Genomic DNA, 15,016 nt, shown 5'->3' with positions numbered 1-15,016 from the left:
AATGCACTTTTAATGGATACACATGTACATAATAGTGCATAAACTGCAATTATATGACTCAACTCTCACAGACCATCTGAAAAAGCCAGTGATACACAGTACCATCATTATAATGTCAATGGCAATGTTACAGAGGCCAAAGAGACCAAAACTCAAAATCACATCAGTATGGCTGTCCACATGATGGTCACTTTGGAGTAAAAAAAAATATAAAGAAATAAATTTGGAGTAATTCTGATTGCATTGATAGTGCATCAGTATCAAAATATGATGAAAATAAATATATATATTTTTTTCCAGTTTTAGGGTTTATTTTTCCTTTAAATACTAAACACTGTACAAATCAAATACAAAAGAAGAAACGATACAGAAGAGATAAAAAAATCAACATGAACAACACCACCATTTAAAATGTTAATTGTATTAAGCTGAAATGTAAAAATATAAACTTAGATTCAAAAATATTCTTCTTATCAGATAGCTGACAACACTTAAAGGAAAAATCCACCAAGCAACTGAAAAAAATATTTTATTATGGATGGTTTGCCGCTAAGTCTGCTTGACAGCGAGCTCAGACAAGGCAGAGCAGGAAGTTTTCCACCACTGCATATGTGAGCGTCACTCACTTATTAATCACAGTTTAGGCAGCGGCCCTTGGCATCCTGCCCACCCTGCCTTAATTCAAGGTTCCACCCACAGGCATTTGGCAACCACCTTGTGGCTCCCCTTTTCTTCACCCCAATTGAATTTTAGAGGCTGCCTCATTATGGGAAGTATGGTTTAGGATTAAGCCTTAACCAAGGCAAGTGGTGTTTGTGCTGGAAGGCAAGACTTAGGGTCTTTACATTCAGATCTGAGGCAGCTTGGGTTACGCACACAAACCTTAAACTTGAGCTAGAATGGGGACAGTCATGCCAAACAGCAAAAGGTGAAAGTTACAAACTGTTTTATGATGTGGTTATAAAGTTATTTTGTTGTGGCATCAGTAATGTTGTCTAGTTATTCAATAAATGGTCACATTGTCATAGTTGTGTTTTTATTCACTCAGCTTAGAGAATAAGTCTTGATATTCTTGTGAGTATGGAAGTATCAGAATTACTCAACGTGGCTTCTGAAAGGTTCTATCACATTCAAATTACAAACAATGGAAACATTTCCTTTTCATGCCAGCAAGCTTATCACTAAAATTACAAAATAACATTTATGCTCTACCAGTTAAAACACAATTACTCTTCAGATTCCATTGATAAAACTTCACATACAACCATAGCCTCTCAGTTCTTGTACCAAATCTCTGGGAATCCATTCCCACTAACATTAGAAATAATAACACATTACACAGAGCTCATATCAGCTCTTAAATAGCACACTGTCAAATCTATGAGATGTAAATCTGCCTTTAAAAATAATTTAACATAATCTTTCCCTGCTAATATTATGTCCCAAAACAGCTAGTTTTCTCCTGTAGTTGAAACCATCCATCAGTGTACTAGCTCATTTTCCTCCCAGCCTTGCAACTCTTCCACCCTCAATATTCCTAACCCTGCCCACTTTCCTCAGCTTTGCACCACAGTTATGTAAATACAGTACAGAGCTTTCAGTCAGTACCAACACTGGTTAAGCAGACTCGTGTGTTATGTGTGAAAAACTCTGTGCTTACTATCGTTCCCTTTCTAAGTCTCATATATGTACTTAATTCAATTGCCTGCTTGCATTTTATATTTCATTCTTGTCTTGTTTTGCAACCTGGTCTGGCTCTGAAAATAATCTGTTAAAATCAGTGCCCTACCCAAGTAAACTAATTCTAATCAAATATTATATTTTCATTTATTTTACCTCAAAAGTAGCTGTATTGGGGATTGCCAAACTGACATAATTTCATTTTCAGGGTATTCACATTCTCCCACAATGCAATTTGTGCCCCTATTAACATCCTAGACATTATAATCTGCATTTAGCTCTACTGATGGGCTGACAGTTACTGATATCTTAGACCAGCTCTAAAACCTGTGCCAGTGTTTCTTTTTATACTGAATTACATTGATTTGTGCTAACTATATACTGCTTAAAAGCCTTTCTGTGTGAGAATTTTAGATGAATCATGAAAGTAAGTTATAGAGGTTTGCTAAGAATTCAAAGTTTTAATTCCTAAGCATTTTCCAGATCTCCCATACACTTGCTTAGGTGTTAAAAGATTTCAGTGGAAGTCTAGCAGAAATGATTATTCACCTGTGAGTGATAGTTGTCACTTCAAAAAGATAGGAAAGGAGAGGAAAAACTGCATAAAATATTTCATAGTCTCTTGATGTGTACACAGTTACATAGATAAAAGCAACGTGTTATTAACCCAAAGTGGGAGCACATACCAGTGTCTTTATGTAGTACTACAGTGTATTTTATTCATGTTTTAAATATAATTATTGCCAACAAATAATTATTTACAAAAGCATTTCTCCTTGACTATTATGTCTGTTTTGTACCACTGTAATGACCTCAACAAAACAGTATCATGATATAAAACTGTGGCTGGTGACTAGCACACAGTACCAAACATACTGATAGTTTACTTTGAAATGGGCTGCTCATGTGACCATGAATTTAGTTCCCAATAAACAGTATGGATAATACTATATGTCAAAGGTGAATGGGTTTCAGAATGGTGTCATATTTCATGATCGGCACAGAGTGCAAAAGGTATTGCATGTTTTCAATATATATATGGTTTACTATCATAACCCAGAAGTGCACTCCATCAAATGGTGGTACATTGAAGTACAGTTTCAAAGGGGCAAAACATTGAATGTACTCATAGCGAACCTACATCACCAAACACCAAATAGCACATGTAATCCAAATGCCACATTTGCATAACAGTGAATTTCAAACCATTGATATTAACATGAATCAAAATGGGGACATTAAATCGTTTTCACTTTCGACATTCCAGTTCGGCAACATGACCATTCGACAGAGTCCACTTCTGGGTTATGAAAAAAAAACATATATATATATATATATATATATATATATATATATATATATATATAAAAGCGGACAAGGGGATCTGCTGTGGCATCCCCCTAACCGGGATTATTTATTTATTTTTTTTTGAGGGAGCATTTTGAAATACTCTAGCTCAGCTAGCCTAGAAAATATAAATGTATCAGAGTTACACCTAGCACATGTCTAACTCTTTGTAACAGACTCAAAGAAACTACATCCATGATAGGGGTTTCACCTGGCCATGAAGACATCACGTGATACAAACAGTCCAGTACTGGGGAGGAATTTCTGAAATTCAGTGCTTGGGGAGCTAACAGATTCTCAGCACAAAGTAGAGTCATATGAATGCACTCCACATAATGTTATATGTTTGAACAGAAGGCTTACTGATTCATTATACATGGGAACAGCTGCAGGTGGTAGTCTGGCTTTCTAGCTTGTCTTCCAGAGCTTTTGAATGTCCCCAAAGATGCGCTGAAGTCCTCCCCTGTCCAAGACATTGGTCCAACATACTGCTAAAAGCCAGAGCAGCCTGCATCATCTTGGGTACTTCTCTGGCTGAAGGTGTTACCAGTATGGGTGCCCTTGATAATGCAGATAACACATCCAGTGTAATCTGCTTAGGCACTGCTTGTTGTCAAATAGTAGACATTGTCTTTTTGGCCCAACTTGCTTTGAGGGAATTTTTTGATGAGAAGCTGTAATTTCTGACAGCAGGCTATGTAGGATATTGTTAATACCTGGCACAAACCATTTCCTTTTGGGTCTTTCTCCTTTCAGAGCATCACCTTATGAAGAATACCAAGAAATGTAAAATACATCTTTAAGAAAGAGTAACCTATACTCTTCTTCTCTAGTTTGTTGCAGACAAGTGGCTCCTTTGTGCCTGCTCCATGTACAGCAACTTTGATGATCTGTCTCCTCCACCCTGTTTGCTAATGTAGTCCATCCCCAGTGTCAACAGCAGTGGACTCAGAGTTGAACCTTGATGCACACCCACTCCCACTGGAAATCCCTCTGTGAGACTTACTGTTCTTACTTTAGTCACTGGGTGCTTTTACCTAGCTTGCACTAATTCTAGCAATGTTTCTGGGACCTCAAACCACCAAAGGACTGCTCAGATCATCTTTCTTGAGACCTTCTTATATGCTTTCTCCAAGTCTAGGAATGCCCAGTTAGACTTTTTCCTCATCTCTAGCTTTTTCTCAGCTATCTGTCTCACTGCAAACACATAGTCAGTTGTACTGTATCTTGACCTAAATCTGAGCTGGTCATCTCCTGTATTACTTTCTACTACTCACTGTATTTGTTTATCAATCACCATCTCCAGAATTTTATACATTATGACAAGGGTTTGCTGCCTCTGCAATGCCCACAGTTGTGGTTGTCCCCTTTGTTCTTGTACACTGGCACTACTATGCTCATCCTCTACTCATCTGGGATACACCTTTCTCTCCATATACCCCCCTTTCTCCCTGTCTCACCCCACATCTTGATCATTATCTATTGGGGCCTCATTTGAGCCTAATGCTTTTCCTGACTTTATTTTCCTTAGTGTTCTTACTTCTTCTAGGGTGGGTTTATCCTCTTCTTTCATAGTAGGCTGTGTCTGGAGCAGTACAGTTTCCATCGGGTTTTCTTCATTCAGAAGTTCCTAGAAGTACTCCTTTCATCTGCCTTTGCTATCCAGTGGATTGAAGAGCAGGTTGTTGCTGGCATCCCTTATGAAGGGAGTCTAACTATATTTTTTATTTTTCTGTCTTTGCCTTGCTACTTTATAAGAGTTTCTTTGTTTCATTTGTCGAGTCACTTTCCAAACCTTGATGGACTGCTTGTGATACCTTGTCCTTTGCTATTGCAACTACTCCATTAACCCTTTTTGTAAGCCCAAAGTATTCTTTCTTCGCCTGCTCCATCTTTTCTATCTTCCACTTTCCTGCACTCGTCCTTTCTTTTAATGACTTCCTGGGCTTCTGCATTCCACCACCAGCTTTCCTTGGGTACCTTATTTCAATGCCTTGCTCAGCCATATATCTGTTCTATAGTCCTCACACATTTTGTTCTAAGGTGCTGACATTCCTCTTCAACTCCCACCCATTTCCTCTTCTCCTCAGGTGCTAAAGCCCTGAGTACTTTCCTAAACTCATGCTTTCTCTTCAGTCAATTTAGAGGTCTACAGCTGAGTGTCTGTTGATCTTAGAGCCTTCTATGACCACTGCATGTAGTCGGTTGTGGCAACCAGGGGTATGTGCTGTGAGCTGGCTGAAGGTTTCAGTGGGGATGACTTTGCAATTGTTAATTCTAACTAAGTGCCTTTTCCTAACAAGGAGGAAGTCTATCAGATGTGCATGTTGGCCACTTTTGAATGGGATCTTGTGAGTGCCTTTCCTGCTGAACCATGTGTTGGCCACCATCAGCCATTTGCCAGACAGAAGTCTGGAATAGACTTTCCTTCTTTATTCCTGTTGCCCTACCATGAGGACCCAGGCAGTCCTCATATCCTTTTCTGTCTATCCCAGTAGTCACACATTTCCAACACCAGTTCATGTTGTCCTGCTTTAAATAGTAGGTCTTGCAACTGCTGTCTGAATGCACTCTTTTTCTCATAAGCTGAGATTATGAATACTGCCCTATCATTATACTGGAGTCTGATTGCCATGGGTCTGTCACTAATTCTGATGACATCCCTCACTGGCTTCTGAAGTCTCTTCACTACAATTCCCACACCATTTCTAAACTGTTCTTCTCCTGAGTAGTAGATTTTGGATCGCAAGCCACCTGATTTGCTACACTGCCCTTCTATCTTGTCTTCCGGATGCATAGGATATCCAGCATCCTCCTAACTCTCATGTCATCCACTTCAAAGTTGCATTTTGTCAGTGAACCTACAGTGAGTGTAGTAATTCTTCATTCATATTTGGCAAATTCATTTTATATCCAGCTTTCGTTCAACAGATCTATTACAGGTAATCTAAGATGGGCAAATGGACACCGGCCAGCCAGTAGCTTATTTATTGACCTAAGACTACTGGCCTTTATGGTCACAGCACAAACTGGCCAAAGGGGGCACACACACCCCACCCAATGTTAGAATGGGTCCCTGGTGTAGGCCTGGTTCTCCACCCATTTATCACTGGCAAATACAAATGCTCATTTGATGACATTTCAACATGTACAAATCACCCCAAACCATGTTTTTCATTGTCCAGTGGCTGGGCCTGACACTGCTGCAGTCTCTGATCTGTGATGTTCTATCTTGAGGATACTGAGCACCACAGTTAATGCCCAAAGTTATTAGTCTATTCAACTCTTCCACCTATAGGCACCATCTACAAACAGTATGTGCTACTGCCCTAAACTCCATTCTTGGGTAAGTAACTTTGAGGTGGAAGGAACCCCACAGAGACACAGAGAGAACATACAAACTCCACACAGGCAATGGCGAGAGGTCAGGATTGAATCTTTTGCATGTGAGGTGAAGATCTTAATCATTATGTCAACTTACAGCAGCCCTTAGGTGGAATTTGTCTTCCAAAGCATATTTGTTAGTGATCTCATGTGGGGACATCACAGACTTCTGAAAATAGTCTCTCCCAAAATAAGTAAGATTGAATAAAATGCGACAAGAACACAAGTAGGCCAAATTATATATATAAAAAAAATGAACTCCTTAAGACAGAAGAAGAATCCAAGATGGCATAGGTTTTCTCCTCTTAACATTACATCAAGCCAATGTCCTGAGCAGAGGGAGGAGTTCAACTCTGCTCTGGTCTAGGGGTGACAGAAATCTCTGGAATGCAGGCTGGAAGGGTAGACATTTGCCTGTGGCTATTCCCATGGATAAGGAATGCTAGTGCAGCAGTGGTCCTTAAAATGAATACATACATTTATTACATATGTATAATCCTGTAGCACAAGCCTGTTAGAATATGATTCAGCAAGGACCTGATCCTTCTTGGCTAGTACAACATTTTACTTATTTATTTGAATTTGTTAATCAGTGTAGAGTACTGATCACAACTGACCATTTTCCACCACCACTGCCCAATGGTTACCTTTAGAAGAGCTTCCAATCCAGGGACATCTCTGAGCTTCACCACACCTTGTGGCTGACAGCACAACACTCGGATTGTCCTAGAAGAACACAATGCATAATTCAGAAAATGAAATAGAAAAATACACTAAAAACACCCTACGATACATACAAGCTTTCTTATTTCTCCAGTCACATTTTCTCATTATTGCATGGATTAAGGCAGGTACATAAAGATTAAAAGTCCTATACATGCCACTGATTGTGTATGAGAAATTATATACTGCTATATTCTGGTTAAGGGCTGTGTGTATCACACTTTCTGAAAAAAAAGTGTCAGTTCATGACCTGATGTCTACTCTCCCTTAGTCTAGCAGTCAAAGCCAGATCTTGCCTCCTCAACTCACAAGTCATATAGATATATATATATATATATATATATATATATATATATATATATATACACATATACACACACACACACACACACTCATTCACAAGTGTGTACATATATATATAAGCGTGTGTGTGTGTTTATAGTTTAAGCAAAAGAGATTCCTTCAAAATTACTGGCCGAAGGCATACTCTCTTCAGAATTTGAATCAAATCAGAATTCTGTGTAGATGACACCCAATCTGTGCTTTCATGGTCATTTTGAGGCTCAAAGTCAGGAAATGAAGAATCCATTTTTCTTTTACCAGAAACAACCATACAGGAAGAGTCAAGAGCCTGTATTAAACCCTTAGTGAAGCCCAATAAATTACTGCCATCCTGGGTGACTGAGACAGGAGAAGACATACTTTTGTTTTTTCTTTTTTTTGACAGGAAAATCTGAAAAGACAGACAGTACAGTTGTGTACACTTACCACAAATGTAGATGTTCGAGTGTATTCACTGTTGCAGTCATCACAGTTGGGTTATCTGCCTGCAGGTAGCCCTCAGTCGGCCTGAATACCAGAGTCATAGGATTTCTGTGTCGGATGCTGTCGCTTCTTCCATGATGTCAGGTCATCAGGGGTATAAAACAGGCAGCCGACAACATTACATCAGTTTTTCTTGCCCCAAATGTCAGGAGCCCCCAAATAGGAAGCTAGTATATGGTGGGGAACACCACCAGTAAAAAGTAAATACCAGTACAATTAGGAATGGCCATAGAGAGGAAAGGCAGAGAAAGCCAGGAGGCCGAAGGGAGGGAAGTCAGGACTGCAACAGTGAATACACTCGGACATCTACATTTATGCTAAGTGTACACAACTGTACTATGTTCTTCGTGTTTCACTGTTGCAGTCATCACACTTGGGTTGACTCCCAAAGCTGAGGAAGGATGGAGGCTGTCAAGAAGTGGTAGGGCTGCCTAGTAGGCCTTGCAAGACTGCTGTAGCAAATCCAGCTCTGGATTTAGAAAAAATTGGTAAGTGGTAATGCTTGGTAAAGGATTGTACAGAACTCCAGGTTGCAGCTTAAAGAATGTCCCTGGGAGGGACTCCCCTGAGAAATACTGTAGAGGTGGAAGTAGCCCTAATGGAATGTGGTCAGATCCCGTGTGGGGCTGGTTTTCCATGGTGCTTGTAGCAGAAATGGATGCAGTGTTCCATCTATTTGGAAATAGTTTACTTTGAAATGGCCTTACCCTCTGCTCCTGTAATAAAGCTGACTAGCAGCTGATCAGATTTTCTGAAAGGTTTAGTCCTGTCAAGGTATAACCTGAGCTGTCTGTGCACGTCCAAGGAGTGCAGGATCTTTTCCCCTTTATTCTGAGGGTTAGGAAAGAAGGTTGGCAAATGGATGGATTGGTTTAGAGCCACACTGGACACCACATTAGGCATAAAGGACAAGTTAGTCCTGAGGGGAAACCCTGTCAGCATGGAAAATAATGAAGGGTTCCACAGCCATTAGTGCTTGTAACACAGACACTCTTCTTCCTGAAGTTATAGCTAAAAGCAGGGCTGTTTTCCAAGAGAGGAATTTTAACTCTGCTGAAGCTGCAGGTTCAAAAGGGGGAAGCATGAGCTTTTCCATTACAAAGTTAAAGTTCCAGGCAGGGGTCGGTGCTCTCCTAGGGGGCCTTACGTTATTAGCCCCTCTCAGGAACTGTTTGATGAGAGGATGAGAAAAAAGAGGTGGCTCAGTATTATAATGAGCTGAGATAGCAGAGGCATTAATCTTAATGGAGGAGAAGGATAGGCTGCTGTGGAGTAACTCTGCTAGGTAATCCAGGATTAGAGGTATGGAGGGCACTGCTGGGTCCATCTCTTGAGACTGATTCCAAGAACAACATCTTTTCCACTTTTCAGCATAGGATTTCCTAGTACTGAGCCTTCTGGCTTCAAAAATGACATCCAGCACCTGTTTGCTGAGGGTTGCTGGTGGAGTATTCAAGGGATAAGCCAGGCTGCAAGGTTTAGGGATTGCAATTGTGGATGCAGAATCTGTCCCTCCTGCTGAGACAGCAGGGTAGGAGTCTGGTGAAGGTGCCAGGGTGGCACTGTTGTCAGACTGCACAAGAGTAGGTACCAGTGCTGGTGTGGCCAGTCTGGGGCAATAAGAATTGCCCTTGGCCTGTCATGTTTTATCTTGAGTAGTACTTTTGAGAGTTGGGGCAGAGGGGGAAATGTGTAAATTGAGAGGTTTTCCCATTGAAAGGATAGGGCATCCACCTTCCAGGCCCTGCTGTAAGGATTCCTGGTGCAGAATTTGCTCAACTGGAGGTTTTCAGGGGAGACAAATAGGTCCACCTCTGTTGTCTCCTACCTCTGGATCAGAAGGTTGAAAGTGTTGGGCTCCAATTTCCACTCGTGTGGGTCAAGGAGATTTCTGCTTAAGATGTCTGACAGTGAATTTTGTTTGCCTGGCAGGAAATGAGCTTTTAGATGCACTTGGTTGCTCAAGGCCTGTGTTCCACAGGGCCATGGCTAACCTGCAGAGTGGGTATGAATGGATTCCCCCCTTCTTGTTTATGTACCACATAACTGTGATGTCTGTTTTTATAAGCAGTTCTTCTGGAAGGATTAGGTATTTAAAGTCTGTCAGAGCATTCTGTGCAGCTAGCATCTCTTATTGATTTGATGTGCAGGATAATCTGGGCTGGGCTCCAGTGGCTCTGAATGCACTTGCCTGCCATGTGAGCCCCCCATGCATAGTTTGATGTGTCTGTTGTCAGGGTTTGGGCGGCGAGCGATTGAGTGAAAAGCAGTCCCTTGTTGTGGTTGCATGCTTTTGCCCACCAAAGGAACTCTGCCCTTAGACAAGGTATGATTGGAATGACTGTTTCCAGGTCCTGAGAATGCTGGCACCAAAGGCTTTTTAAGTACCACTGAAGTTCACTCATATGCAGTCTTGCGTATGGAATTAGCAGAATACATGAGGCCACGAACCCTAGGGCTTGCAGTATTTTCCATGCATTTAGCAGGGTTCTGGTGGCCATTATTTTGAAGTAGTTTGTCAGATAAACCTGTTTTTCTGAAGTGAGAAATGCCATCTGGGAAGCTGTGTCCAAGCTTGTTCCCAGGAATACAATCTTCTGACTGGGCACCAGTTGTGATTTCTTTTCATTGATGGTATACCCCAATGAAGTGAGAAGGCTTTTTACAAATGTCAGGTGCTGAAGTAGCAATTCCTGACTGTCCGCCTGAATCAGGCAGTCATCCTAGTATGGGAAAATTTGGATATTTCTCTGCCTGCAGTATGCAATGGCTGGAGCCAGGCACTTTGTAAATACTCTGGGCGCAGTAGATAAACCAAAGGGAAGTGCAGAGAACTGATAGTGCATAGAGCCTGCCCTGAAGCATATATATTTTCTGCATAACTCCCTTATGGGGATGTGCAGATAAGCTTCTTTTAAGTCTAGAGTGGCTAACCAGGCATCCTTGGCTAGCATAGGAAGAAGCTGTTGCAGGGTAAGCATCATGAATTTTGGAACCACCAGAAAACTGCTGAGAGTTGATAAATCCAGGATTGGGCACCAGGAGCCCTCTTTTCTGGGCACAAGGAAAAGCCTGGAGTAGATAATTACATTTGTGTACACTTACCATAAATGTAGATGTTAGAGTATATTCACTGTTGCAGTCATCACATTTGGGTTATCTGCCTCCAGGTAGCCCTCAGCCGGCCTGAATACCAGAGTCTTGGGATTTCTGCTTCAGATGCTGTCGCTTCTTCCATGATGTCAGGTTGTCTGGGGTATAAAACATGCAGCCGATGCCATTACATCAGTTTTTCCTTGCCCCAGATGTCAGGTGTCCCCAAAATAGGAAGCAATTATATGGTGTGGAACACCCCCAGCAAAAAGCAAACATACATAGTATAAGATAATATGCCAAACGAAAAAAGGATAGGTGAAAGCAAAGACAATCAGGGGGCTGGAGGGACGGTAACCAAGACTGCAACAGTAAATACACTCGAACATCTACATTTATGGTAAGTGTACACAACTGTATTATGTTCTTCGAGTTTCACTGTTGCAGTCATCACATTTGGATTGATTCCCAAAGCTAAGGAAGGGTGGAGGTAGATTAAGAAGCATTACGACTGGCAATCAGGCCCTGTAAGACTGCTGTGGCAAATCCAGCTCTGGATTTAGAAAAGATAGCCAAGTGGTAATGCTTGGTGAAAGTGTGTACAGAGATCCAGATGGCAGCTTCCATGATGTCCATGGTAGGGACTTCTATGAGAAATGCAGTAGAGGTAGATGTAGCCCTAGTGGAATGTGTTCTTATCCCCCGTGGGGTAGGTTTTCCATGGTGCTTGTAGCAGAAATGGATGCAGTGTGCTATCTATTTAGATATGGTTTGCTTTGAAATGGCCTTCCCCTCTGCCCCTGCATCAAACTGACTAGCAGCTGGTCAGATTTTCTGAGAGGCTTAGTCCTGCCCAAATAGAATCTAAGCTGTCTGTACTCATCTAGAGAACGCAGTATCATTTCCCCTTTATTTTGAGGATAAGGGAAAAAAGTAGGCAAATGAATGGACTGGTTTAAATCTACACTAGACACCACCTTGGGTATAAAAGATGGGTTAGTCCTGAGGAAAACCCTGTCCTCATGGAAGATAATGAAGGGTCCCACTGCCATAAGGGCCTGCAGTTCAGACACTCTTCTTGCTGAAGTGATGGCTAGAAGTAAAGCTGTTTTCCATGAGAGGAATTTCAACTCTGGTGTAGCAGTCAGTTCAAAGGGGGGAAATGTAAGTTTTTCCAGTACAAAGTTAAGGTCCCAGGCTGGAGTGGAAGCTCACCTGGGGGGTCTTACATTTTTGGACCCTCTAAGGAACGGTTTTACCAGAGGATGAGAGAAGAGGGGTGGCTCAGTATTATAATGAGCTGAGATGGCAGAGGCATGAATCTTAATTGAAGAGAAGGATAGGCCCTTGTGGAGCACTTCTGTTAAGTAATCTAGTATATGAGGTATGCTGGGCACAGTTGTGCCCATTCCTTGAGATTGGCTGCAGGAACAGTATCTTTTCCACTTTTCTGAACAGGATTTTCAAGTACTAGGCCTCCTTGCCTCAAGAATGACATCCAGCACTTGCTTACTGAGAGTTGCTAGAGGTGAGTTCAGGGGATTAGCCAGGCTGCAAGGTTCAGGGTCTGAAGCTGATGGTACAGAATTTGGCCCCCCTGCTGGGTCTGAGGCAGGTGCCATGGTTGTAGCACTGTCAGACTGTGCAAAAGAGGATACCAGTGCTGGTGTAGTTAGTCTGGTGCAATCAGGATTGTCCTTGGCTTGTCCTGTTTGATCTTTAGTAGAACCTTCGAGAGTAGAGGCAGACGGGCAAAGGCATAGACTGAGAGGCTTTCCCAGGAAAAGGACAGGACATCCACCTTCCAAGCTTGGCTGTGGGGAGTTCTGGTGCACTATTTGTTCAATTGATAGTTCTGAGGAAAGCAAACAGGTCCACCTCTGGTGTCCCCCCTCTGTTCCCCCAAAGCTTGAATATTTTGGGTTCCAGTTTCCATTCATGTGGGTTCATGAGATTTCTGCTTAAGTCATCTGCCAGTGAATTTAGTTTGCCTGGCAGGAATAAGCTTGTAGGTGCACTTGGTTGCTCAAGGCTGTATTCCACAGAGTCATGGCTAGTCTGCAGAGTGGGTAGGAATGTGTTTCCCCCTGCTTGTTTATGTACCACATAACTGTGATGTTGTCTGTCTTTACCAATAGTTGTTCTAGAAGAATAAGGCCTTTGAAGGCTGTCAGAGCATTCTGTACAGCTAACATTTCTTTTTGATTGATATTCAGGTGCATCTGCTTTGGGTTCCATTTGCCCTGAATGCACTGCCCTGCCATGTGAGCCCCCCATGCATAGTCTGATGTGTCTGTTGTTAGGGTTTGGGAGGCAGGGGGTAGAGTGAAAGAGAGTTGTTTTTGCAGGCCTCTGTCCTCCAAAGGAACTCTGCCCTTAGACAAGGAATGATAGGAATTATTGTTTCCAGGTCCTGAGAATGTTGACACCATAGATTTTTTAGATACCACTAACGTTTCCTCATATGCAGTCTTACTTATGGAATTAACAGAATGCAAGAGGCCATGAACCCAGAGCTTGCAGTATTTTCCTTGCAGATAGCTGTTTTTTTTTTGTGGCCAGTAGGTTGAAGTAAGCTGTCAAATAAATTTGTTTCTCTGGAGTGAGGAATGCCATCTGGGAAGTTGTGTTCAAACTTGCTCCCAGGAATACAATCTGTTGGCAGGGTACTAGGTGTGATTTATTTTTGTTGATGGTGTACCTCAGTGAAGTTAGAAGTCTCTTTGCAAATGCCAGGTGCTGTAGTAGCAAGTCCTGACTTTCCACCTGAATCAGGCAATCGTCAAAGTATGGGTAAATCTAAATACTTCTCTGCCTGCAAAAAGAAATGGCTGGAGCTAGGCACTTTGTGAATACCCTGGGTGCAGTAGATAAGTCAAAGGGAAGTGCAGAGAACTGATAGTGCACACAGCCTACCCAGAAGCGAAGGTATTTCCTGCAAGATTCCCTTATGGGGATGTGCAGGTAAGCTTCTTTTAAGTCCAGGGTTGCCAGCCAGGCATCCTTGGCTAGCATAGGAAGCAGCTGTTGGAGAGTTAGCATTTTGAATTTTGGAACCACCAGAAAGGTGTTGAGAATATATAAATCCAGGATAGGATGCCAGGAGTTTTCTTTTCTGGGAACCAGGAACAGTCTTGAATAAAAGCCTTGTCCCCTTTGTTCTGCTGGGATAGGTTGAATAGCCCTGATGCTGAGGAGAGAAAGTACTTGCTTTTGGGCCTCCACCCACTGGTTTGAGGGGAGGTCTGGCCATCCACTTAGGGTTGGGAGTGAGTGGAAGTGGAATCTGTATCCTAGGGAAACAATATTTAAAACTCATTTGTCTTGGGTAATGTATTCCCAGTTTTTTGCATGCAGGGCGAGTTTTCCTCCTAAATGTGCAAGTAACTTGAGCAAGGCTTGGGGAAGTTAAGGATAAGTCATTGTGCAAGTTTACCATAGGGGGGTAGCTTACTACTCCCTGTTTTGGACGTGGGAGCACCTCACTGCTTAGATCTATGCATAACCTGAGACTGAAGTCTTGGGAGTTTGCTGCCCTGGGTTTGGACTGAGAAGGCCTGGAAGGGACTGGAAAGGACCATTTCTTTGAAGGCCATTGCCTACTGAATCTGGGTGGCTGTACTTGTAAGAAATCTTTAACAGTTTGCATAGATTTAGCTTTCTCCTCCATCTTTTTGAGAACTACTTCTGCTTTATTGCCAAATAGGCAGTCTTGGTTTAAGGGTGCATCCAGTAATTTTGCTTTGACATGATCTGGCAATTTTTTTTCCTTAAGCCAAGAATGCCTTCCAAGAACAGACCCAGTGACAGTCAGCAGCCCTACAAGATGCTTCTAAAGCATCAAAACCACACTGCAAAGTATGTTTACCAACTTGGTCACCAGAATGCATTAACTCTTGTAAATCTTTGTGTTCTGCACAGTTAGGAATCAACATTATTTTCTGTTTAATTAGCCCCATAATAT

General features: G+C 42.0%; 1 protein-coding gene across 1 annotated transcript in view; it reads right to left on the bottom strand.

Annotated features, from left to right (window-relative positions):
* LOC122790600 overlaps positions 1-15,016 on the bottom strand; it is a 358,557-nt gene that overhangs the window by 76,102 nt on the left and 267,439 nt on the right. Inside the window, exon 6 of the mRNA XM_044058127.1 lies at positions 7,059-7,137. Within this exon, the coding sequence (XP_043914062.1) occupies positions 7,059-7,137 (79 nt within the window). The remainder of the gene's footprint in view (positions 1-7,058; positions 7,138-15,016) is intronic.

The sequence above is a fragment of the Protopterus annectens genome, chromosome 16.part0, assembly GCF_019279795.1.
Source record: "Protopterus annectens isolate FY-2018-M chromosome 16.part0, PAN1.0, whole genome shotgun sequence".
In the NCBI taxonomy this organism is placed as follows: domain Eukaryota; kingdom Metazoa; phylum Chordata; order Ceratodontiformes; family Protopteridae; genus Protopterus; species Protopterus annectens.
Note: the sequence above shows the minus strand (reverse complement) of the source record. Positions and strands in the feature narration are given on the sequence as shown.